Raw genomic sequence first — 26,492 nt, 5'->3', positions numbered from 1 at the left:
TTTTAATTAATCAGCACATTCCCACCCCTCCCAAGACTCTGATGTGGCAGATCCCAAGACTCTTTTTTGAGATACTGAATGAAGATGTTGGGATGAGGGTAACAATGATCTAAGTAAAGTGCTCTGTAATTTCAGTGTGCTTAGAAGATGGGAAACTAGTATCAGAGATGTGAGGGGGTGGGTCCTTTTTGGGAAAGTCAAGATGTAATCTCAGATTGATTCTCAGGTTCAGTATTTCCCCACAGCAGAGTGCAGGCCAAAAGAGAGAATTTTGTAGGCCTTAATCTCATTCATTCCCACATTCCCATCTGAAAAGAATAGGAGATTTGAGTCATTGCCTAAGTATCCCAACCTATAAAATGAAATAATGATGGTTGGACCTTGTCTTCTCAGTGAATGAGGTAGGACAAATCTGGAGGTATAGACCTCTGGCCTGGTGGGGTTGAAAAACTCTGGGAAAGTATCTCCCTCTGCTTTACTCAAAAGGTTCAGAAGGCAGTCACAATGCAATAATGGGCCCAGCTTTTCTTTCCTGCCTGAAACAACCGAAAAAGCAGGCAGAATATATGAAGCAGCAGTTTAGAAACACTGGCAATAAAGGACAGTGACTCCCAAGAGACAGGATACAACATGACCCCTATGATTGCTCCAGCTTACTGCCTAGAGAGATTTCCTAGACTGCAGCAAAGGGACAGGGAATCCAGGCACAGCCTAGCATAATCCATGAATTGAGGAGTTAGAGCTTAGAATTCAGGAAAAAACAAGGCAGCTAGAGATCACAGGACAGAGCAGCAGAGAGGAGAAAGCTATAGACACAGAGAACTCTGGAGATATACAGAGAGTGCCCCTTGAGAATTCCAGAGAGTACTGAGCAGCACTTGCATGTAAGGAAACTACTTCAGGCCAGAGAAAGAACCACCCAGAAGGATTAGAGGAAGCAGTACTTGATGGCCACACAGGACTAGGAATAGTAGAAAAACCTCATTATCCAAGTTATTGAATTCAGAAAATTCTTACCTCCGTAGTGGAGAATAATTAGTCCCAGATAGTAATTAGCCAAGACTAAACATGACTCTGGGCTTCCTTGGTGGCTCTGATGGTAAAGAATCTGCCTGCAGTGTAGGAGACCTGGGTTCACTCCCTGAGTTGGGAAGATCCCCTGGTGGAGGAAGTGGCAACCCTTTTGAGTATTCTTGCCTGAAGAATCCCATGGACAGAGGAGCCTGGTGGGTTACAGTCCATAGAGTCACAAAGAGTTGAACATGACTGAAGCGACTTAGTGTGCACTCATGCAAACATGGCTCTAGTCCTGCTCAGTAAGTCTTAAAAGCAAGATCTTAAAGAATCAAGTGTTATAAGTTACTTAACAACATTTCAGAGCCATATCAAGAATACAGGAAATCAAAAAATGTAACACTCAACAAACTAAAATTCACAATGTCTAGCATCCAATAAAAATTTAGCAGGTAGAGTCTAGAACTAAACCCTCAATTTACAGTTAATTGATTTTTGACAAGGGTGCCAAAATAATTCAATGGGGAAAGGATAGTCTTTTCTACAAATGGTGCCAGGTATCTTGATAGCCACAAGCAAAGGATAAAATTAGACCCTTTCCTCATACCAAATAAAAAATTTATCTAAAAATGGATCATAGACCTAAATGTAAGGGCTAAAACTATAAAACTCCTGGAAGAAAGTTCAGTTAGTTCAGTTCAGTCGCTCAGTCGTGTCCGACTCTTTGCGACTCCATGAATCACAGCACGCCAGGCCTCCCTGTCCATCACCAACTCCCGGAATTCACTCAAACTCATGTCCATTGAGTTGGTGATGCCATCCAGCTGTCTCATCCTGTCGTCCCCTTCTCCTCCTGCCCCCAATCCCTCTCAGCATCAGGGTCTTTTCCAACAAGTCAACTCTTCGCATGAGGTGGCCAAAGTATTGGAGTTTCAGCTTCAGCATCAGTCCTTCCAATGAACACCCAGGACTGATCTCCTTTAGGACGGACTAGTTGGATCTCCTTGCAGTCCAAGGGAAAGTATAGGCATAAATCTCCATGACTTTGGGTTAGGCAAAGTCTCTTCAGATATGACACCAAAAGCACAATTGACCAAAAATGAAAATTAAAGACGAAAAGTTAGACTACATCCAAGCTAAAAGCTTCTATGCTTCCTTGGACAGAAGTGAAAAGACAGCCTACAGAATGGCAGAAAATATTTGCAAAGCATATTTGATAAGGTCTTTTGTATCCAGAATATATAAAGAATTCTTACAACTTAGCAATAAAATAAATTACTAAAAAAGTGGCAAAGTAGCTGAGTAGACATTTCTCCAAATAAGATATGCAGGTGGCCAATAAACACATTAAAATATGCTCAACATAATCAGTTATCAGGGAAATACAAATCAAAATCACAATCCACATGAGATGCCACTTCACACCCACTAGGATGGTTATAATAAGAAAGAGACAATAACAAGTGTTGGTGAGGATGTGGAGAAATCGGAACCCTTGTACATACACTACTGGTGGGAATGTAATACGGTACAACCACCGTAGAAAACAGTCTGGCCCTTCTTCAGAAGATTAAACATATTTATGACCCAGCATAAATATGTTTAAGGTTAAACATATGACCAGGTTAAACATATGAGCCAGCAGTCCCACTCCTAGAGAAATTAAAATGTTCATACAAAATCGTACATAAATGTTCAGAGTAGCTCAAAAGTAGAAACAACCCAAATGTCCATCAGCCAAGGAACTGATAAACGAAATGTGACATATATTCACATAGTGGAATATTACTCAGCAATAAAAAGGAATGAAGTACTGATACATACTACAAAATGGATGAACTTCAAAAATATGTAAGTGAAAGAAATTAGCCACCAAAAAACCCTCACATTTTGTATGATTTCATTTATACGGAATTCCCCAAATAGGCAAATCTATAGAGACAGAGTAGTGGTTGCCTAGGGAAGAAAGGCTGCGTAGAAAAGACAGCTAATGGGTACGAGGGTTCTTTTTTGGGTAATGAAAATGTTTTAAAAGTGATTATAGTGATGGTTACACAACTCTATGAATATACTAAAGATTATTGCACATTTTAAAGCAGTGAGTTGAGTGATATGTAAATTATACCACAAAATAGCTGTTATAGTATATGAAAAATAAAATTACCAGGCAAGAAAAGAAAGAAAATATAATGGGGTCATAAAGAGTTGGGCACGACTGACTAAGCACAGCATAGTGAGGAGAAAAATCTATCTAAATTTACCCAGAACTGACAGATATTAGAATCATCAGAGAGGGACATTAAAAGTAATTGTGTTCTATGTGTTGAAAGTAGAGGCATGGAGAATACAGGAAAGACCCAAATCAAGCTCCTCGGAATGAAAACAACATTATATAAAATGAAAATGCATTATTGACATTAATGGCAGGTTAAAATGGCCTGAAATGAGAAGAAATAAAAGGCATCCAGATTTAAAAGAAAGAAAACTGTCTATTCACAGACGATATGATTTCAAGTATTACTGTAAAGCAACCAGAATCAAGACAATGTGGTATCGGTATCAAGACTGACAAATAAGTCAATGGAACAAATAGATCACAAGTGTATGAATCACCATATTTTAACAGAGATGCAAGGACAAATGAAGGGCGTCCCTGGTGGTTTAGCCAGTAAAAAATCCACCTGCAATGCAGAAGATTGCCTACAATGCAGGAGACTGCTTGCAATGCAGGAGACTGCCTGCAGTTCAGGAGACCTGGGTTCAATCCTTGGGTTGAGAAGATCCCTTGGAGAAGGGAATGGCAATCCACTCCAGTATTTTTGCCTGGGAAATCCCATGAACAGAGGAGCCCAGTGGGCTACAGTCCACGGGGTCACATGAGTCACACACAACTTAGTGACTAAACCACCACCAGGGACAATCAAATAGAGAAAGGACTGTCTTTTCAACAAATGGTGCTGGAACAATTGGATTCCATGTGTGAATACCAAACAAAAATAATTTTGATTCATTATTTGCACCATATACAAAATTTAACTCAAAGTTAATCGTAGACCTAATTATAAAACCTAAAACACTGAGGTGCCTCAGAACTGGAGAAGACGTCAGGACAGGTGTTCAGCTCTGTGAAAGAACCCTGAAGGCACTCATGGACATCTCAGGAGACTCTTCTTCCAGATGTGATATGTATTGGATAGCTATTCCAAATAGGAAATACTGATACTAGAAGTAGATTGTCCAAGTTATACTTACAGTTCTATCTCAGTCACAGCAGAATTCCCTTACTGTAAGTACATGCTGAATATTTGATTCCAAAACTGAGAGTAATTCAACATGGAGGATGAGTCGTTGGAAACCCCTGGATTCTTTTTCTAGGCTTTAAAAATGGCTTTACTGAACAAGTCTAATTGATCAGTTTATTTGCCAGAATCTCACCAGCAGTTAAGAGAATTCACTATTATTCAATTCAAAGTGATATTTTGAAGTTTAACCAATGAATGTCTAATTTATAAATCCTTGCAAAGAATTGTTTTACTTCAGACCTTAAGGATGAAACCAAATTGATCTTGAATCTTTTGGTGTCAATGGCTTTTCAAAGAAAGAGTATCTGTGGAGAAATCAGCTTAGACAATACTGAAATTTATCTAAACAAAAGAATGGAGCTTTTTTTTATCATTCCATTATAAAATGGAGTTTTTCTTGGAAAGAAAAAAACCCTAAAATTATAAACACTCTAGAAGAACATATAGTATAAAACCCTTGTGACCTGCATTAGGTAATTTTTTCTTAAACACAACAACTGGAAGCATGATCCATAAAAGAAAAAATTTGACAAATTGAACTTTATCAAAATTTTAAAATTTGCTCTTTGAAAGACACTGTTAAGGGAATGAAAAGACAAGCCATAGACTGGAAGAAGTATTTGCAAATAATAATCTAATAGAGGGTGTATGTTCCAAGTATATAAAGAACTTTCAAAACCCAGTAATGGGGTTTCCCTGTTGGCTCAGTGGTAAAGAGTCCACCAATGCAGGAGAACGGGTTTGATCCCTGGTCTGGGAAGATCCCATGCTGCGGAGGGGCTAGGCCCATGCCCCACAACTACTGAGCCTGTGCCCTAGAGCCCAGGAACTGTAGTTACGGAGCCCATGTGCCACAACTACTGAAGTCTGAACGCCTTGGAGCCTGTGCTCCACAACGGGAGAAGCCACGGCAATGAGAAGCCCTAGCACCTCAGCAAAAGGTGGCCCCTGCTCACTGCAAGTAGAGAGAAAGCCCGTGCAGAAATGAATACCCAGAACAGCCACAATACATTTAAAAAAAAAATTTTTTTTAACACAATAATGAAAAAGCAAGCAATTAGAAACTGTTTGAACAAACTTTTCACCAATGGAGATATATGAATGGCAAATAAGCACATGGAAAGATACTCAACATCATTAGTCATTAGAGAAATGCAAAGTAAAATCACACTGAGATGCTGCTAGGACTTCCCTGGTGGTCCAGCGGTTAAGAATCCACGCTTGCACTGCAGGAGGCACTGGTTTATCCCCGGTCAGGGACTAAGATCTTACAGGTCTGGTAGCACAGCCAAAACCCTCACAAACCAAACAAATAACAGCAAAACAATGAGATGTTACCACCTACCCATTAGAACAGCTAAAATTAAATAAAGACCCACCTTACCAAGTGTCAGTAAGAATATGATACAACCACTTTGGAAAACAAACTGTTTCATAAACAGTTAAACATACACCTACCACATCCAGCCATTCTATTTTCCAGGATAAATGAAAGTATATGTCCATACGAAGATTTATACAAAACTGTTCAGAGCAGCTTCATTTGTAATAGCCCAAACTGAGACTAGCTTAAAACCTATTAGCAAATGAATGGATAAATGGAGAGTGCATCTCTTAAGCCTGGAATTCACAACTGATGGTACATCCATACAATGGAGTACTACTTAGCAATAAAAAGCAGTGACTATGGGCATGCTACAATGTGGTTGAATCTCATAAGAACTATTCTGAGTGAAAGAAGCCAGAGAGACCAAAAAAACAGTATATGCAGTATGATTTCCCTTACATAACATTCTAGAAAAGTGTAAACTAACCTATACTGATGGAAAATCAGTTCAGTTCAGTTCAGTCGCTCAGTTGTGTCCAACTCTTTGTGGACTCCATGAACCACAGCACACCAGGCCTCCCTGTCCCTCACCAACTCCCAGAGTTTACTCAAACTCATGTCCATTGAGTTGGTGATGCCATCCAACCATCTCATCCTCTGTCGTCCCCTTCCCCTCCTGCCTTCAATCTTTCCCAGCATCAGGGTCTTTTCAGATGAGTCAGCTCTTCACATCAAGTGGCCAAAATATTGGAGTTTCAGCTTCAACATCAGTCCTTCCAATGAACACCCAGGACTGATCTCCTTTAGGATGGACTGGTTGGATCTCCTTGCAGTCCAAGGGATTCTCTAGAGTCTTCTCCAGCACCACAGTTCAAACGCATCAATTCTTCGGCTCTCAACCTTCTTCACAGTCCGACTCTCACATCCATACATGACCACTGGAAAAACCATAGCCTTGACTAGACGGACCTTTGTTAACAAAGTAATGTCTCTGCTTTTTAATATGCTGTCTAGGTTGGTCACAACTTTCCTTCCAAGGAGTAAGCGTCTTTTAATTTCATGGCTGCAGTCACCATCTGCAGTGATTTTGGAGCCCAAAAATATAAAGTCAGCCACTGTGTCCACTGTTTCCCCATCTATTTGCCATGAAGTGATGGGACCAGATGCCATGATCTTCGTTTTCTGAATGTTGAGCTTTAAGCCAACTTTTTCACTTTCCTCTTTCACTTTCATCAAGAGGCTCTTTAGTTCTTCTTCACTTTCTGCCATAAGGGTGGTGTCATCTGGATATCTGAGGTTATTGGTATTTCTCCCGGCAATCTTGATTCCAGCTTGTGTTTCTTCCAGCCCAGCGTTTCTCATGATGTACTCTGAAGTGGTTGTCTAAATATGGAAGTGAGGATCAGGGTGGGGTGAGAGTGAAGGATTACCAAGGGGCACAAGGACTCTTGAGGGTGATGGACATGTTCACGATGGACATGAAATTATGTGATAGTTTCATGGGTATATATGTGTGCCAAAACTTATGAAAGAGTACATTTTAAATATGTATAGCTTACTGTTTGTCAATCATACTTCAATAAACCTGTTTTTTTTTTTTTTTTTAAAGAACTCACTGAGGGACTCCCCCGATGGTCCAGTTGTTAAGAATCCACCTTGCAATGCAGGGGACACAGGTTTGTTCCCTGGTCAGGGAACTAAGTTCCCACAAGCCACGAAGCAACTAAACCTGTACACCACAACTACTGAGACTCGTGCTGCAATCAGAGAGTCCATGAGCCATGATGAAAGATCCTCCATGCCACAACTGACCCAACGAAGCCCAATTAAAAAAAAAACCTCACTGAACTATACACTCAAGATCTGTGTATTTCACTAAATGTAAATATAACTATAAATGTGTGTTTTTTAAATAACTTTTTTTAAAAAGAGAAACTGCTTTTTTTTTTAGAAGAGAGATCGCTCTTTTTCGAAGAGAAATCGCTTCTGCCTGGCCTGGAATTGCTGGGTGGCCCTCAGAATCCCAGAGATGGCTACCAGGCAGTTCCAGTTTGGGCTGGTCCCCTCCCTCTCTACTTCTCCAGGAAGCAGTGTCTTCCTACCAGAAATCTGGCTGGACTCTGAGCTTCTTACCAGCTCTGATGTATGTGGTTTGGTGAATTTAAGGATGAATGGAGAGCCCCAGGCAAACAGTGATGGCAGAAGGTTAAACCAGGCCAGATTTCCAGTCCAGACCCTGTGGCGAAGCCTGAGCCATTTTAAATTCCATTCATCTATCCCTGTGTATTTGCACAGAGAAGAACCTGTTGTACTTAACGTACTGATCTTGGAGCTGGGGCCAGGGAGGCTGGGACATGGCAAATATTGACGCTGGCTGCCTGAGTTCTCTCTGCAGGCTGTGACATTAAATCCCCTGTTCTGTTGATGTGAACCAAGGGAGGGGCCTGGCTGATCACCCTGGGCTCTGCGGCTTCCTGGACTAGCTTATGGAATGCTGTTTGGGAGGTTGCTACAGCACCTGCTTCTTTCTGAAAAGAAGAACCAATAAACCAGAAAAGAACAAACACCATTCTTCGGCCAGCACCAGCCACCTCCTGTTGACAGGCTGCCTCCCCCGGCGCAGGCTCCAGCTTTCTGTTCTAGGGAGTCCTGGCTAAGAAAGAGTGAGCCATCAAGGAGTGGAGGTAGTGGGCGCTGGGCTTGGGCCTATCAAGGTTTGATCCTGGCACCACCCTTTAAAAACTGTGTGGCCTTAGTCCAGCAACTTCATCTGTCTTAGCCCCTGTGAAGTACGAATACCAAGCCAGGTTCCTTTATGAGGGTAAGGTAAAATGAGGTACAAGAACTAAGACACAGAAGTTTGCAATAGTGCTTGGCATGTACTAAATGCTCAGCAAATATTGCTAATATTTGTAGACAGGGACTGTTGCCTGCTATTCCAGTAAACAAAGAATGGTGCCCACTATACATACCACTTCTGTAAAGATCGAGCCATTAGCCACTGCAGCCTCCCACCAATGGTGCACCGTGAGGGGAATATAGAATGGAGAAAACCAGGAAATACTCTGTGCTTTGGTTACTGGCCCGAGAGAGTTACAAAGGATATGTAAAGAATGATTTCAGTGAACCCAGAGTCTTGTATCTTCCCATGCATAGAAAAGTGCCCAAATCATTCATTTGAAATGTCTTTTCTTTGTGATTAGCAGTAATTTTTTGATGTTCAACTACATGTTTTTGTTTGTGTTCCCAGCAAGAAAAAAAAAAAAACCTGTATATCTGGGGTCCTCCCTTATCTCTTCAGAGTGGCTCCTAAGACCCGTCTGAGAGGCTGTCTCCTGGACTGTAGTTTTCAGTAAGGTCCCTGAGTAAAACTTAACTTGCAACTTTTAGTTGTATATTTTCCTTCTGTCGACATACTCATTAAAGGCCCTGCCCTTTCTTCTGCTGGAAGCTTTACTGTTTCCCAGGGGAATTCACCTTTTGGCTCTTCCTCTCCCCCTCCTGCCTGCAAAGTAGTCTGGTCATGACATCCATGTACAAAGGAAAGCCTTCTGAGGAGAGCCTCTGCAGCCTCTCTTCCAGGAAAAGGAAGCAAATGTGTTTTTCTCTGCTGAAAACCTCTGCCAGCACCCTGCATGTCCAGGGTCAAGTTCACCCCTCCTGCTCAGAATCCAAGACTCTTCTTCATAATCCAGCCTCGAGGGACTGCTTCTCATGCCCTTAGGCTCCCTTCTTGCACTGGCACCCTGCAGCTCTTCAGCCTGGTCTACCCTGTCTCTGGCTCTTCCATGGCCCTGCTCAGGGGTCACTGCCACTGGAAGCTTCCCAGACCTCCTGAAACTTAGCATGAAACAGCCAACTGCCATAGCTAAGTGTCCAGACTCCTGGTGTTGTCAAACCCAAGTCCACGTGCCTGAGGCACAGTAAGGCCAGATGAATGGAAGTGTCAGAGTTTAGAGCAAAGAAAGGTTTATTGCATGGCCAAGCAAGAACAGGCAGCTTAGGCTCAAAAGACCCGAACTCCCCAATGGCTTTCAGGGGAGCATTTTGTTTTTACAGGGGAGCATTTTTAAAGGCAACATTGGGGATGAAGGCTCCAGGATTCCTGACTTTCTTTTCATTGGTTGGTTGAGAAGTAACAGTGTGGTGTTTCAGGAATCTTCACCATCCACCCTCTGGTTCTGGAGAGTCTGGAGTCTAGTGCTTCTGTTCAGTCTGTGGTCACCAGCGTCCATCTGAGTGTGGGGGTCTGAGTTGCTACAGAACAACTCAAAGATAGGCATCAGATTGTTATGTTTATGCCTTGAGGAGGAAGTAGGACTCTGTTTTATCCCTGAACTATTATTAGTTTTCTTTCTTAACTTTTCTTGTTTTCTCGTTACTTTTCTTGTTTAACTGCTGTTCCTTTGTTTCTATATTCTTCACATCCCTAGTTATTAATAGTAACTGCTGGAGTCTGCTCTTTGTAACTCGGGAAAGGCCTAGGAGACCAAGTGAGAAATGAGGGGGTGAGGCATGGAAAGGCTTTTGTTCTGGGCGATCCCGCAGGATTCTGTTTCCCTGGCTCTGCGCTCACAGTCGTGCGCCCTTCAACAAGCTGCCTGGCCTCTCTAAACCTCGCACAAGCACAGTACCACCCTCGGAGCCTTGTTGGAGGATGAGAGGTAAAGTTCTTAACACGGTGCCTGGTTAGTAGTGAGCACTCAGCAAGTGCCAACCATGTCTACCCAGAAGGCTGGGTTTTGGTTTCCCCCTGCTACTGACATGCTGAATGGACTCAGGCAAGTTGGTCTCAGCTTTGGTTTCTTCATCCTATAAACTGAAACACCTTAACCCCAGGGGCCTGTCAGGGAACGGCTGACTGAAACCATCCGCCTTGGCCAGACACAATGATAACTTGCTCATGAGTTGTCTCACAACAGGAGGTCCCATCAGTAAGGACCCTGAGTCAGACCAAATATGAGCCAAGCACAATGACTGGCCAGAGACAACCCAGAAGTTGGCCCCATTACCATAATACGACTGGGGCCATGTGGCAGAGCAGGCCTCCTGGGTTCCCTGTTGCTCTCCACCCTGGGGCCCACTCACGGTCAAGTTTTTTGCTTTGTCAGTTTGTGTGCCTTCTCAGACAACTCATTTCTGAGTGTTAGGCAGGAGCCCACTTTCAGGCCCTGGGAAGGGGCTCCCCTTCCTGTAAAGGCCCATGGATGGCCTTGATTGGGAGCGGAGGGTAGAATTATGTGCAACTGAGTGCCTCTGAGTATTTTTCTGAGAAAGCTGCAGCCCACTGAAGAAGCTCAGGACTGAATGACCACTGAGGTCTCCCCGTCTCTCTCCCACAGGGGCCAACCTTTGCACCACCAGCCCCTGGTGGGAACTGGGCCTCTCCTGCAATTGAAACTCTGAGGCTGACTGGTATTGAAACACCGTCAGGGCACAACCTTTAGAAGAATGGCATAGCCCTTGAGGATACAACACAGACCGATTGGAACTGTTAGGTCCAATTTGGCAGAAGATTTGACTTCCAGTGGACCTCACTGTACACTCACACTAGCATGTGCTAAATGACACACCCGCAGTGCCGTGACAGTTCCGAGGTTAACCATAAAAGGTCAAAAAGTGGATGGAGGGCCAATTCCTGGAAAGCTCCCCTTTCCCAAAATAGTTGGAATAATCCCCCCATTCGTTAGCCTATGAAATTACCCATCCCATAAAAACTAACCACCCCATGTTTCAGGTCCTCCACCTTCTGAGATGGCCAACGCTCTGTGTGTGGAGTGTTTCTCCCAGGGCCACTCTCACCTTTTGAGATGGACTGCATTCTGTCTGTAGAATATGTATCTCTCTAAATAAACCCACTTCTTACCTCTCCCTGAATTCTTTCTGTGAAGAGACCTAAAGAACCAGAGCTTCATTAAGTCCTGAGACCAGGCGTGTGACCTCAATTAAAAGACAATCGGTTCAAGTCCCAGCCTGGGCTTTGGCCGAGTATGAGCCCTAACCTAAGTTGTGTGGTTTCAGTGGGAGCTAGCGTAGGCTCTTGTTCCCATGGCCTCTCCTCAGTGACCCTGTTTTCAACAACCAATGCTCTGGGCATCGGGAGCATGTTGGCATGTGAACGCTGGGCATGAGCTGCTGGACCGTTTCTTGTTCCCCGTGCTATGCTTAGTTGCTCAGTTGTGTCCCACTCTTTGTTACCCCGTGGTTTATAGCCCACCTGGCACTCTGTCCAAGTGATTTTTCATTTCTTCCTCCTCAGGGGTCAGTCAGTTCCTCTGGATCAGTCTTCGGAACCGAGGATGCTGCGAGCATACCGGCTGTGCCCCATTTGTGCTGCCCTTGGAGAGAAACTCAGCCAAAGGTGCCAGAACCCACGCTGAGCCTCGCTCAGGTGGGATCTCTGTGGTGTCCTGTTCCACGAGCTGGCCCTCAAGTCATCTGAATCAGAAATATGGCCACATTCTGGCTCTCCAAAGCCCCTCCTTGGTGCCCTCAGCCCAGCACTTCCTGCTGCCCCACCCGTCCTTCCAGTGTGAGGTGCCTCCTCCGTGACACCTTCTTCTCCTCGGGCGCTGGGGTCCAGGTGTGTTCACTTCAGGGTGCCTGGCACTGGGCTTGGCACAGAACAGGCACACAGAGACTGTTCAGTGAGCAAATGAATTGACTCAGTGGCAATGAATGAATGAACTGGAGCTCACCTGTCTCTCAGATGTCCATTTTTAGTTCAAAACTCACAGAAGACTGATACATAGAATTGATTATATTAATTTCCAACAGGGATATGTCTGTCTCCATCAACAGGAACCCTCTTATTAGCCAGATTCCAAGTCCATCTTTCAGAATGAGGGTGGGACACTTTCTGACCCTCAAGCTACATTTTTTCTTTAATTTTATTTTATTTTTAAACTTTACAATATTGTATTAGTTTTGCCAAATATCGAAATGAATCCGCCCACAGGTATACCTGTGTTCCCCATCCTGAACCCTCCTCCCTCCTCCCTCCCCATACCCTCCCGAGTTGCCAGTCCAGGTTCGATGCACGATACTGGATGCTTGGGGCTCAAGCTACATTTTTAAACCCAGAGACCCTTGGCCTCCACCCCGGCCAAGATAGGGTCACATTGGTAGCAGAAACGACTTTGGGGTCGGGACACCATGGACCGTGTTTGAGTCCCAGTTCTGAGCCTGACTTTGCTGTACGATCCTGGTGGCCACAGTTTCCTCATCTGTTTAATGGATATATCCATCCTTGCCTGCCTGGGTGCTGTAAAACTGGAATGTATGCCAAGAAATAGCTGGTTCACTCAGGCTTCGGGACTGAAATACAATCCCTACTTGAAGGAACCTGGGCTGTTTGGTTGGGCGGGTGGTCTTGGGGTGAGGGTGGAAGTGGTCCAGAGGAGAGGGGATAGAAGGGCTTGAGGAGGGACTCCTCAAGCTGTTCTTCCTACAGCTCAGAGCCTCCTGGGGTGGCTTCCTTGTGGCAGGGTGACAAGTACCCTGTCTCATGTACATCTCATGTGATCCATTAGTGCGCCCCACTGGGACTATTGAGCTGGGAAAAACACTGAGGCTGTATCCAAACCTAGCAATATCTGCCTTAGGTACCAAAGCAGCAGGAAGTGGCATTATGTATCGTATATGTGCCATCCAGAAGGTCTAAACTTCTCAGCTTGGTGTTCAAGCTCAAAACTTATTTTTTCTCCAAGGAGTGGCAAGGTCAGTATCTATAAGCCTGTCTTGGAGCAAAGGAGAAGATTTCCTCTGTGTGTCGTCAGAGGCAGGCCGCAAATCATGGAAGCAGATTTCCCTCATCTTTGTTAGGAGCTGCCTAACATGGTAATGAACCCCCCATCCTGGAAGAATTCAAGCAGAGGTTGAAAAACTTGAAAGCAGGAGAGGCAATTCCTATTCAGAGACGATGGTGTGTAGATTCCTCTACGTGATCTCAAACACTCCTTTCTGTTCTTGGATTCATAGCACATGTGAAGGGTTATCAACCCCATTCCAGACAGCAGCCCACTCTGGCCTGGGTGACTCAGTCAAGGGCCAGGACAGGAGTATTCGTCAGACCAGTCGAAGCAATGCTGCACATGATCCCGGCAGAGGCTCCTGGGGATACAGCTGCAATATCTGAAGACAGTCGAGGGGCAGCGCCACCACCCAGGGCCGCAGGGTGGGCAGGTAGTCACTGGGAAGACAGAAGAACAGCTGGAATGCCCCATGCACCGGGGCACTCCTAAGCCCTGCAGCTGGCCATAGCCCCCCAGCCCTAACCTATCTGACACACGTTGACTGTATTCCTTATTTCCTGCAGAAGAGAGAATCTAGACTCCCCAACTCAGCTCAGAGCCTCCTGGGGTGGCATCCTTGTGGCAGGGTGACAAGTACCCTGTCTCATGTACATCTTATGTGATCCATCAGTGGGCCCCACTAGGATTATTGAGCTGAGAAAAGCACTGAGGCTGTATCCAAGCCTAGTAATATCTGCCTTAGATACCAAAGCAGCAGGAAGTGATATATGTATCATATGTGTGCCATCCAGAAGGGCTAAACTTCTATGTGACTTTGCGTGTGACCTCAAGCAAGTCTCTCACCCTGTCTGAGCCTCAGTTTCCTCATCTGCTCAAGGTTGTTACTAAGAAAGATAGGCCAAGTGCCAGGCCCATGGTCAGTGTTCAAATATTAATGCCCGTCATCTTCCATCCTCCTCTCTCACCCTAATTTGGTCCCACCAGCCCACTTACAACTCCCTGAGGGAACCTTGCAGGCCTCCCTTCTTTAACCTGGACCCTGGGCCTCCAGCATTCACCGCTGCACACCCAGTCTCTGCCTGGTGAAACCCTGTCCATTTTTTAAGGCCAGCTTGAACACAGCCTCTTCTGAGAAGTCTCCCTTGATGATTTCTTCTCCCCTCCCCCACTCCAACAAAAACCTCTCCAGGACCCCTGGCACTACCTTTAGTCACTAGCATGATGTAAGTCCTGGGGATAGGACATATGTTTGACCCCTGGCTGTCCCCCAGCAGGACCTGGCACCAGGCCAGCCCCAACAGTGCTCAGAACATATTTGTGGGTTGAATGCTAGGGAAGAGATTGGAAGCAAACTCTGGGGCAGTGAAAGAACTCAAATCTTAGAGTTGGGAGACTTGGGTTTATACATAAGCTCCCTCTTTATCACTCATTTTACTAAGTCGCTTCTCCCCTCTGGCCTCAGTTTACCTACATATAAAGTGGGGCCAGTGATTCCTGCCCTGTTTTCTTCACAGGATTGTTGGGTGGTGCAGAGGAGATGAGGGAAGCCCAGGTTCAAATCCCAGTTGGGCCACGTAGGTACTCTTCTTGTGACTGCCCTCTGGGCTCCCTGGCTTCCTCATTTGAGACCTTGAAACTAAGCTCCCCACCACAGAAGAATCACTCTCTGGAAGGAACCACTTGTAGTGGTAATGAGCACCCTGCCACTTGAGGCATTCAAGCAGAAGTGGGAAACATCTTCCTAGAATGAAAACAGGGGACGCAGGGGAAACCTCAGAGATTCTCTGGTTAACTTCTGCCCTCTGGCCGCTGCCTGGCCAGTTGCCCAGCCCAGCCTGTGCCCAGACCCCCACCTGGGCTCAGTTCATCTGAGCAGTCCCCACAGTTGTTGATCCCATCACACATTTGGTCTGAGTAGATCCAGGAAGCAGGGTCTCCACAGTGAGCCACAAGAAAGCCGGGGAGGCTCTGGGGCACATCTCCTACAGAGGGAGAGATGAAGCAGGAGCAAGTCCACATCTGGCTGCAGTTCAGGTACGGGCAGGCCGGTACATTCAGGCTGCGGGTGTCTCACAGCTAAAAGGAGGTAGATTGTCCTGACCAGCCTGGCAGCTGACAAACCCAAGGTCATTGAGCATCCAGGAAGGGCACAAGGAGAAGGTTTCCTGGGGAGGAGGTCAATCAAGGGGAGAGGAGGGTTCTTTCCCTGTTTATCCAACAGGATGCCCAGAGCTGCTCCTCCCTTCCTCAGTCCTACTCAGCTCTTGCTCCTTCCCATCCACACCATGTCTTACTCTGCTCCTCCCTCCAGAAATGTCCTTCTTGACACCTGTCCAAAACCATCCCACCTGCAAGTCCAGGTTCAAGTTCCTTCACCTCCAGGAAGTTTCCTCCAACTGGAACACAACAAGAATAAATGTGGAGTTTCCCTGGTGGCTAACCGGTAAAGAAATCACCTGCCAATGCAGGAGACACGATTCAATCCCCGATCTGGGAAGATTTTACATCCGATGGAGCAACTATGCCTGTGAGCCACAACTATTGAGCCGGTGCTGTAGAGTCCGAGAGCCTCAGCTACTGAGCCCATGCACTGCAACTGCTAAAGCCCCTGCACTTAGAGTCCATGCTCCACAGCGAGAGAAACCCAGGTCTCTGCTCCACCCATAACCCCCATGTCCTTCCATGAGTCTGTCTCCTCAGGAGATAGGGAAGGAAACACGGACACCTGCTTCCTGAGTTCCTGCGATAGGGCAGAAACCAAAGCAGGCCCTTCATAGCCATTATTTTAATTACTCAAGACAACTTTTATTTTACAGACGAGGAAACTGAAGCTCAGAGAAGGAAAAGTCCAGGTCCCCTTGTGTGGAGCTGTTATGTCAGTCCACATCTATTTGCTGCCAAAATTGGTGCTCTTTCCACGGTGTCAACTAATTGTTCATTCTGGAACCTGCCAGGATGCTGGTTGGAATCCCAGCTCCACCACTTTTCAGCTGGGCCACACTGAGAAGCCACTTTATTTCTCTGTGCCTGTTTTCCTCACGTGGGAAATGGGGCTCTAATGCCTACACTAGAGTTGTTGAGAGGATTGAGCTGGTACTGGATCAGAACAGGGCTTGGAACATAGTAAGTGCTATGAAGGTTCTAGCCACTATTTGTCTTTATTGAGCATCTACTATGTGCCAATCTGGAAATGATAGTGACACCTTTAAGTGACTTTGCTCCTGAATTTTTTCTGGCTTGTGAAATAATGAAAGAAAATCTTATTGGGGACCTACTAAATTCCCTGGTGGCTCAGATGGTAAAGAATCTGCCTGCAACATGGGAGACCCAGGTTCAATCCCTGGGTTGGGAAGATCCCCTGGAGAAGGAAATGGCAACCCACTCCAGTATTCCTGCCTGGAGGATCCTGGCAGGCTACCGTTCATGGGGTTGCAAAGAGTTGAACATGACTGAGTGACTAGGTGCCCTGCTCTGTAGAGGTACATAAAAGCAGTCACAACTCTGATCCTTGCCCTCCAAAAGCTTGCAGCTGCACTTAGAAGACAAGGTCTGGACACATAAAAAGAAGAGTGTGAGCACTCCTCTGTCCCCCGGGGACTATTATCTGAGGGAAGGGGCAGGGGCATGTGTCCTCAGAGGTCAGCCCAGCAGCAGGCACACAATAGGTGCTTTGGGAATGTTCTGACCTAGAGATCCAGGGAAGAACCCACTTCAGGTCAGATCAGGTCACTCCATACAGTCCACTCACATTTTCAGAGCAGTCTGCTCTGTACTGGTCTATCAGTCAGACCAGTACCTGTTCCCCAGCTGCTCACACAGCCAGGTGACCAGTGTGGTGAATGAGGTGTCCTGGGTACTTGAAGGAGGATGGGATTTCCATGGGCGGGTGAGGGGAAGGTGCAAGGAGAGCGCAGTCCAGGTAGAGGGCGCAGGAGGGTAGAGGTCCCGATGGCATATGGGGGACAGCAAGTGTGGCTGAAGCCTGGGGTGGGTGTACCTTGGGAAGGGAGACAGAGGAGGAGACGCAGCATAAATCTAAAACCCACATTCCCTGCAGCCTCGGTTGGTGGCTCCCTTGTAAACTCGGGTAACCAGGGAGACAGCGAGAAGGCTGGCAAGGAGAAGCGTCCTGGTCGGTCAGCCAAGCAGCTGCTTCTCAAATATTTGCACAGCACAGGTTGGGCAGGAGGGGTCACAGAAGCGTCTCGGGGGCCATGGCCAGGTGAAGGTCGCACTTCAAAACCTGAAAGCCCTTAAGTGCTGATTCCCCTGGGGACAGACGGGAAAAGGAGCCCATTATTCCACACCAGGCCCTTCATGAAGCAGGCTTGAAATAAACGAGCGCCAGTGTGGAGCAAAAAGTTACTGGGGCTCTGCAAGCCAAGGGACCCTAATTCGAACTTGAACCCTGCCTCACGCCTCCCATCCGTGCGGGATCCCAGTTCAGCTGAACCACCCGACCTCACGTCACCTCAGCTGCCTCATCTGCTATTGCACCTAACAGGAGACCTCCTCAGAGCTGACCATTGGGTATAGAAGAGGCCCCATGTTGCTGGGCACACAGTAGGGCCTTGATCCTTGATAGTTATTAGTAGTAGCTCCTCTCTGGGTCTCTCCCCTCAGTGGTCAAGGGAGAGTCAAGATTGGACACAGAGTAGGTGCTCAATAAACGTGAGATCCCTCCCACCTTATCCCTCAGAGGTGGAGACCCACCTGAGTCACCCTGAGTCAGGGACTGGACTCTAGAGCTCTCTCCTCTATGGGTTTGGGGGGCACTGTATGTCTGCGGGGTGGGCAGTGCGCAGTATGTGCTCACATGTGCTTATGCATTTAGCAAATGGCTGTTGGTACAGATGGCCGGGACACTGGGAATGGATGACATGAACAACAGGCCGAGGCCTGAGAGACAGAGGGAGCCTTAGGGAGCCGCTTCTGTGTCTCCATAGCAACAGCCCAGCATCAAGGAAGTCCCATGTGGGGGAGGGGCTGGCCCCAGGCCCCCCGGCCTTTACCTTCCCCTCCAGGGAGGGCTTTGCTTCCAGCAGCAGCACTGCCATTGGCATCCCCCTGCCCAAGAGAACAGAATGTGGGGTGGGCTGAGGGGAGGGGAGGTCCAGCCTCAGGGAGCTGGACTGAAAAGTTTCCCAGAAGCATCACCAAGAGCCTTGGGTGGGAACACTGGCCCTCCCACTCGGCTGCTCCACACTCGTGTCTACTTTATGTTCCCATGCCTTGGCCTGTACTGTGCTCTTCTCCTGGAAAGCCTTTTCCTCCACTGCCCATTTGGCAAACGTTCATCCTTCAAACCAGCTCAGGGGGTACCCCTTGGAGAAGCTCCCCAGGCGGCCCCCTTAATGTCAATCATTCCCTCCCCTGGCCTCCTGTCCCCTCCCAGCTCTCACCACCTGAACCATGTACCTGGTTCACCTGTTGCGTCTCCCTACAACCTGGTAGAGAGCCTCCGGGGCGGTGGGGGACCCGAGTCATCTCAGTGTCTCCCCTCTTTACTGCCCGCCCTTAGCCTGGTGTTTGCACCCCGCCCCCCTGCCCCAGGTCAGGAACCGTCTCAGGGCAGCTCTTACCTGGGGGAAGATCTTGTTCATGTCTCTGGCTCCCAGCTCCTGTCTCCAGCCCTGGCAATGCAGAAAACTCGGCAGGTTCCCGGCCTGTCACCAGGGGTAGCCAGGAGGAGGAAGGACAGGAGGCCTCTCCCAGCTGCACCCTCCCTGTGGGCAGGCTCCTCCCAGACTGCCTCCCAAGAAGAGGAAAGGGCAGGAGGGCCCTGCTCCGGCCTGGCCTCTTCCCCCTCTGCAGGCTGACAGCCACGCTCCAACACCAGAATTCTCTATGTGACAGAAGAGCCTGAGGTTCAGAGAGTGAGAAATTGCCCTTGAATCACACAGTGCGGGGTTGAGAGGGAAGCTGAACTCAGGAATTTTTCAGTGTGTGATTTTCCCCCACATCGATGATGAGATGGAGGTCCCCCCATCTGCATGAAAATCCAGGCAGAAATACCCAGAATTAAGGTTCCAGTGGCTAAAAAGCAGGGATCATGTTTTCACTGATGTTTGTTCAATGAAATACATAACCTATGTGGAAAGAACATGTATTTTCCACTAAAATGGTATGTCACTTAACCCGAGTTTCAGCTTTCTCATCTGTCTCTCTAAACTTCTTTTCCCCTCATTCCTGAAGAAAAGTGGTGCCCCCGTAGATGGATCTCTTTGTCCTCCCCACTCAACGCCCAACACTATACCAGACCCACTCAGTCCACTTGCTCTAATGTCTCCCTTCTTCCCCCTCTCTTTCCCTGAAAAACAAAATTTAAAAACGTAAGAAAATACAAAAAATTTGGAAGACTAGTGTAACAAATAATCATGTATCCATCATCCAGAGATGTGTATGTTTCTGTGCTGAGTTGCTCAGTCCTGTTTAACTCTTTGCCACCACGTGGACTCAAGCCCGCCAGCCTCCTCTGTCCATCGAATTCTCCAGGCAAGAATACTGGAGTGGGTTGCCATGCCCTCCTCCAGAGGATCTTCCTGGCCCAGGGATTAAACCCGGGTCTCTCGTATTGCGGGCAGATTCTTGACCATCTGAGCCACCAGGGAAGCCCACCATCCAGAGATAATAATTTTAAAATTTAGTCATCTTTCCATCAAGTATAGCAAAACTGTAGTCCTCTTTTTTTCCCCAGTTTTATTATTCCTTCCCTCCCTCCCCAGAGCCAACCAGTTTCTTGAACATGCCATGTATGCTTCCAGTGGCTAGGTTTTACACACTCTCTAGAAATACACATACACATACATCTAGAATCACCCTGCAGGGCCCCCCAACTTCACCGGATATTACCCGACCACTCTTCCTGGAGGCTGTACTGGTTTGCACCCCCATCAGCAGTGACAAGAGTTTCTGTCTCCACAGTCTTGAAAGTGTCAGACTTTCTGACATCCGCCTCTGGTGGGTGAGAAATGGTATCTCACTACGGTTTAGTTTGCATTTCTCTAGTAACTCCTAGGCCACCACCAGTTGCTAACATGTACTGAACACTTGTTTTGTCACATGCTGCACTACACTGTTACATATGTTAACCCACTTAGTCCTCCCGACCACAAGTGAGGGAGACTATTGTTATCTCCATTTCACAGTTGAGGAAATTGAGGCACAGAAACATTGTTACTTGCCCAAGGTTCACAATTGAAAGGAGGCACAGCTGTGTTATAGACGTGGGTGACTGAAAAGTTCACACATTACCTCTACCTATCTCCTCATTTCTTAAATGTATGGTCCTCAGACCAGCAGGACCTCATCATGTATGAGAGATGGAATCTCATCCAGACCCAAGCCAGAACCTGCATTTTAACAAGGAGGTTCAAATGCATATTCAGTTTGAAAAGCCCTGCCCCAGCCCATGCTGTAATGTTGCCCTTTTAAAATATATTGGTCATGTGGATTTCTTCCCCGGTGAAAGGCTTTTTCCTATCTGTTGTCCATTTTTCTATAGGTGACTTATCTTTTTCTTATTGACTTACGGGTTTCTTTATGCTGAATCTGAATCCTTTGTGGCATGGATCAAACACTTCTCTCCCAGTATGTAGCTTGTCACTTGCTTAGAGTGATTTCTGCTGGCTCCATCCACCTTTCTAAATCCATCTTTCTTGTCCAGAACCAGGCAATAATCTCATTCCATGAAGCCTTCTCCAACTCTCCCCACCTCCTCGGATTTGTCTTTCCCTATACAGAGGAGCCTGGTAGGCTGCAGTCCATGGGGTCACTGAGGGTCAGACACGACTGAGCGACTTCACTTTCACTTTTCACTTTCATGTATTGGAGGAGGAAATGGCAACCCACTCCAGTGTTCTTGCCTGGAGAATCCCAGGGACTGCGGGGCCTGGTGGGCTGCCGTCTATGGGGTCGCACAGAATCAGACACGACTGAAGAGACTTAGCAGCAGCAGCAGCGTAATCCTTATGGTCTAGGGCTCCATCTGACCCTGGCTATAGCTAGCGGCGATCCTCTGCCCATAAGATCAGCAAATCTCAGCTTGTCAGAGAAACCTGGGTTTTTATTCTGATTCTGCCAAATTAATACCTATCTAATTTAAGGCGGCAAGTCACAGCCTCTCTGTTTCCTTATCTGAAAATGGAGATAAGAATACTTACCTCAGAATTTTGTGGTTAGAACGAAGTAAGTGAAGGTGTTCTGCACCCTGGGAGAATACAATATTGTTTCTGAATGGCTTGGTTTGTTTATAATTACAAAGAGATCTGCTTGAGGTGGGGACTACTTTGTAGTCCAGGGCGCAGCTCAGGGTTGGTCAATAGTAAGTGGGCACCACAACTAGATTGACCCAGGCACCTGTCACATCGACTTCCAGACCTGCCTAGAGGTGAGGTTCAGTCCCTGCTTCAGCATCTATCACTGTACCTTCCATAACTCTGGGAGTCCTGGCTGGATGCCTTGCCTCGCTGAGACTCTGTTTCCTCAGTTCTAACATGGAGATGTTAAACCCCATCCTGCTTTCCCAGAAGGATGCTGTAAAGACACATTTAAAGGTGACAGTGAAAGTACTCTAAAGGGCTTTGCAAAAGTCATGGGGAATCAATATACAAACTTCATCATGAAATATCTGCTGCTGCTGCTGCTGCTAAGTCGCTTCAGTCGTGTCCAACTCTGTGCCACCCCATAGACGGCAGCCCACCAGGCTCCCCCATCCCTGGGATTCTCCAGGCAAGAACACTGGAGTGGGTTGCCATTTCCTTCTCCAATGCATGAAAGTGGAAAGTGAAAAGTGGAAGTGAAGTCGCTCAGTCGTGTCCGACTCTTAGCGACCCCATGGACTGTAGCCCATCAGGCTCCTCCATCCATGGGATTCTCCAGGCAAGAGTACTGGAGTGGGGTGCCATTGCCTTCTCCCATGAAATATATAAGTAGACACTTTTACAAGATAGCATTATAATATTTCTCAGTGCAGATGAACCAAATTTTATTTGACACATACATACTTAAGCATTATGAAATTTTCAGATGTGGGGCTCCAATAATGACTGCATGATGGTATCTCTTGAGGTAACATTTTCAAGAGTTTTTGTTGAAACCTTTCATTTCTAATCAGTTGCTGATTTCTTTCCACCCAAGCCTTCAATTATTGCTGCAATGTTGCCAAACAATTCAAGTATATAAAACATATAATAGTAAAATAAGCCCAAATCATTTAGAAGTGAACAAACAAATAAAAATATTATACTCTCAAAATAACAAGTAAAGTAAAATTAGACAACCCCTAAACCAGAGTTTCAGTAACTTGGAAGAGAAAAAAGTTAAATATTTTCACTAACTTCTAACTGAAATATAGCATGTCCTTTAATTATGAACACAGTCAACGATTGATAGTACTGTGAGCAGTTCCTGTGACTTTATCACCAATAGAAATCAGATATTTACATATTCCAGTTGTTGCCGAGATTTCAAAATAAAATTTGAAATTACTTTGAAATTCCAGTAGTTTCAGAACCACCACTGCTGCTGCTACGTCGCTTCAGTCGTGTCCGACTCTGTGCGGCCCCATAGACGGCAGCCCACCAGGCTCCCCCATCCCTGGGATTCTCAGGCAAGAACACTGGAGTGGGTGGCAATTCCCTTCTCCAATGCAGGAAAGTGAAAAGTGAAAGTGAAGTCGCTCAGCCGTGTCGGACTCTTAGTGACCCCATGGACTGCAGCCCACCAGGCTCCTCCGTCCATGGGATTTTCCAGGCAAGAGTACTGGAGTGGGGTGCCATCGCCTTCTCTGAGAACCATCACTAGGCCTTATGTTATGTGTTAATAAAGAAGCACATATATACATAATTGGAAAATTTTGAAAATAACAATTGTATTTTAATATGATTAGTTTTCTTTGCAATCCTTTATGCTTGGTTTTATGCATGTGAAAACATTATTCTGAGGAAGAGTCAGTCCATAGGCTTCACCAGATTATCAAAAAGGTCCATGGCGTGACAAAGGTCAAGAACGCCTGCTCTAAACAGATAATTCATTAACATCACAGGAAGAGAATACTTAATAGTGAAATAGTAAAGCTGACTTCAACAATTATACATTTCAGAGAAGGTATACAAACAGCACTTCAGAACTTAATTATTGCAAAGAGTCAGAAAATCTACACTAACTGTGCAGTCTAGCTTCTCACAGAAAGCTGCGTTTCCCACTATCTCAATCTTTTGTCTCTGTCACTGTAATACTGTAGGGTAAGGGAGTTAGAGAAGGCGAGGTTTGGAAAAAGCGAAAGAGACCGGCACTTTACAGGAACAGATCACCTTTAGTGAGGCGAGAAGGGGCAGGAGTCAGATTAGTGAGCTGCTGCACTAAGCTAAGAAAATAGTAAGTATATATAGGCATATATGTGGAAATCTACTGTCTTAAGGGGGCCTGTTCTTCTCCAAGGTTGTTTGGAGTAGTTCTCTCTAAATGGCTGGGGCAAGGAATTCTGGAGTTTGGCTGGAGGCTGGACCGGCTGGGAGCTGGGCTAATCAACCTTAATGTCCATTTTTTTTTCTTCAGGTGAGAGAGTTTTTTGTTGTGCATAGAATGGTGGGGAGGACCTGGAGTGGAGTTTTAACTCCAGGCTATTTTGAGCCATGTAACTTTCTTTCACATACCACCACCCCTAGACTCTAGTCTAGAAGTAGAAAGAAAGATAAAAAAGGTAGCTTCTACTTATGATACTCAAATGCAAACATAACCTGCTCTGCAACTGGTAATGTGGAGGCAAGGGGTCAGGAATACCCTGGGTTAGTAGAAGCTGGGCTGGCAAACCTAGAATTTGAGGACAATAATAAGTAGACCAAGCACTGTGGTTTAAAAATTTAGCCCAACGTGAAGTCTGGTAAGAAGCTTAGGAGTCCATGGGACAGCCTTCCAGTTTGCTTGGCAATACTCAGATTGTGCCTATGACCCAATGAGTAGGCTTACCATCCAAACAATAATGTGGAACAACAGAGACCCTTATACTTAAGAGCTCAAAAATATTAATGTATGTGAAACAAAATGAAATAGGATTATTGGGCATTAAAAAACAAAAACAAAAAAACAACCCTGGGAAGCAAATGGGATTTCCCATTTCTCTGTGGCTGGATAAACACAAAATTTAACAGATCCTGGAGGTAACTACAGAGCTAAGACGTTGCTGTCCTCCCAAATGCCCCTCTAGTCTACCAGGAGCACCGTTGTCCAGGGCATTGTTCCACAGCGCTGCAGCTCTCGTGCTTAAAACCTTTCTGTGCTTGCCATCTTGCTCAGGACCAGGTCCAGGTTTACTAAGGTCCTTTATTTTGTGGTCTGTCCAGCACCATCTATTGCTATTTTTACATGTGCTATCTCAGGCTTCTAAACCATTTGCAGTTCCCCACCTGATGCCTCTAGATGTGAGCATGCTATCCTCACTGGTACACTGCTCCCTGTATTTTGTCTGGCTTTCCTTTTCCCTCTAGGTTTAAGCTTGGGTATCACTGAAGTTAGGGGTCCTCCCAGAGTACTTCATGCTTATCTGGTCATATCACATTAATGAGTTTGTCCCCTTTAAAACCTGAGCAACCAGAGTTGGGTACTGGGTCTTTGTTGTTGCAGCCCCATAATCCAGCATAGGGCCTGACACTCAGGCTCTTAAGTGGTTGTTGAATGGTTAAAATGTGGATCTCTAATAGGATATCTTGGCAAAATCACTGCCATGGTGTGGGGACAGTGGGGACATAGCTGAGAATTGTATAGATTGTTCCAAAGGTTGGTGGGTGGGCTGACTAGCTTTATTAAAAAAGGTCTACAAATTTCTGTATTAATGATTCCCCTCATGTGATCCTAAAATACATAAGAGCCCACAAAAATTATAATGGGAATTATTTTATGTATTTAAAAAAATCACAGTGGAAATGTCACATTTACCTAAAATAAAGCCACACAGACTGATAATAAGGGATAAAGTTGTTTGCTCTTGGCTGAGTCAAAGTACCAGGTTTCAACATGCTAATACGTAGCTCAGATTGGCAGATAACACAAAAGGATTTCTAAGATCAATAGACCAGATAATCTGATCATTCCTGATTGATAAAAAATATACTGTACTGAGAAGGTATCCATGAAGTTTTGTGTAAAGATTGGGAATCTTTGGCCTAGATCATTCTTAGGATTACTACCACCTTTGTAATCATCTGAATCAGCCTATCTTTGAGACCAGGGACCTGAAACAAGGAGGACCTTAGGAAGTCCTTCTGGCAGGATTGAACCGACTCAAGAGTTTTTGATAATTTGCATATGAGCAAAGGTAAGCTTCTTAAGATGCTGTGTGGTAGGAAAGGTGATACCTAAGGGAAACTAAGCACAGTTGGGTCCACCGAAAGGGCCAAACTGTTACTTTAGGAAAAAGGGCCAGTTTTATTGCTTCTGTTGGAGTTTTCAAGTCAAATAGTTTAATGCTGTATACATTTGGGGGAGGGGGTAGTAATTTTTCTTTTTGTTAAAGTAAAATTGTTTTTGAAAATGTCTGGTTAATCATACTAAAATAAAAAGACAGGACGCAAATATCTGAGTGCCTACCAAATAGAGGAATGACTGGGTACTTTTACATATAAGGAGCTGTCTCATAACAAGAGGGGAAAATTTTGTCTAAACTTGGATCAATACTTTCAAGAGGAATGAGGATGTCTTGGCATACTTCATTCAGGAAGCAGAGAGAAACAAAACCAAGGGAAGGTTGAAGAATATAGGACAGTCATATAGTTGCTCTTGTTGTCTCTTGTATTGTTGTTTTTATAAGGGAGGCCTTTCCTAACTGTAGGCTGACTCCTACAAATCTGCAGCATTATGGACATATCCCTGTTTCCTTCACTTGGCACCACAATTAAACCTGTGTCTGATTAACGAACGTTAAGTGTGTGCCGTAAGTGGTAAATAAGACAACCGGGCTTCTTTTTTTTTTTCCTAAGGTAAATCCAGTCCATTTCTTGTTTATATAACTGTATTTTGACACAAAATAAGAAAGAGACAATGACTGCTTGGCAACACTTAGTAATTTCTCTTTTCCCCATTTGAATGTGTTCACATACT

The 26,492-nt window shown here is 45.7% G+C and overlaps 1 protein-coding gene across 4 annotated transcripts; it reads right to left on the bottom strand.

Moving 5' to 3' along the window:
• Positions 1-12,639: 12,639 nt before the first annotated feature.
• LDLRAD1 (low density lipoprotein receptor class A domain containing 1) lies at positions 12,640-20,379 on the bottom strand. Of its 4 annotated transcripts, XM_010847141.1 has the most exons (5): positions 20,250-20,379; positions 18,980-19,259; positions 15,746-15,793; positions 15,251-15,379; positions 12,640-13,834 (listed from the first exon to the last, which is right to left on the bottom strand). In XM_010847141.1, exons 1-5 carry the CDS (start codon positions 20,346-20,348, stop codon positions 13,686-13,688), a joined length of 705 nt encoding a protein of 234 aa, XP_010845443.1. In that variant the 5' UTR covers positions 20,349-20,379; the 3' UTR covers positions 12,640-13,685. The 4 variants fall into 4 exon arrangements, with proteins under 4 accessions (XP_010845443.1, XP_010845444.1, XP_010845446.1 ...); XM_010847142.1 differs by lacking the exon at positions 15,746-15,793; XM_010847144.1 differs by lacking the exons at positions 15,746-15,793; positions 20,250-20,379 and adding an exon at positions 18,410-18,464 and having other exon boundaries at positions 18,980-19,121.
• Between the last annotated feature and the right edge of the window lie 6,113 nt (positions 20,380-26,492).

The sequence above is a fragment of the Bison bison genome, unplaced genomic scaffold, assembly GCF_000754665.1.
Source record: "Bison bison bison isolate TAMUID 2011002044 unplaced genomic scaffold, Bison_UMD1.0 scf7180017864244, whole genome shotgun sequence".
NCBI classification, from domain to species: domain Eukaryota; kingdom Metazoa; phylum Chordata; class Mammalia; order Artiodactyla; family Bovidae; genus Bison; species Bison bison.
This window is presented reverse-complemented; position numbering and strand designations above follow the sequence as displayed.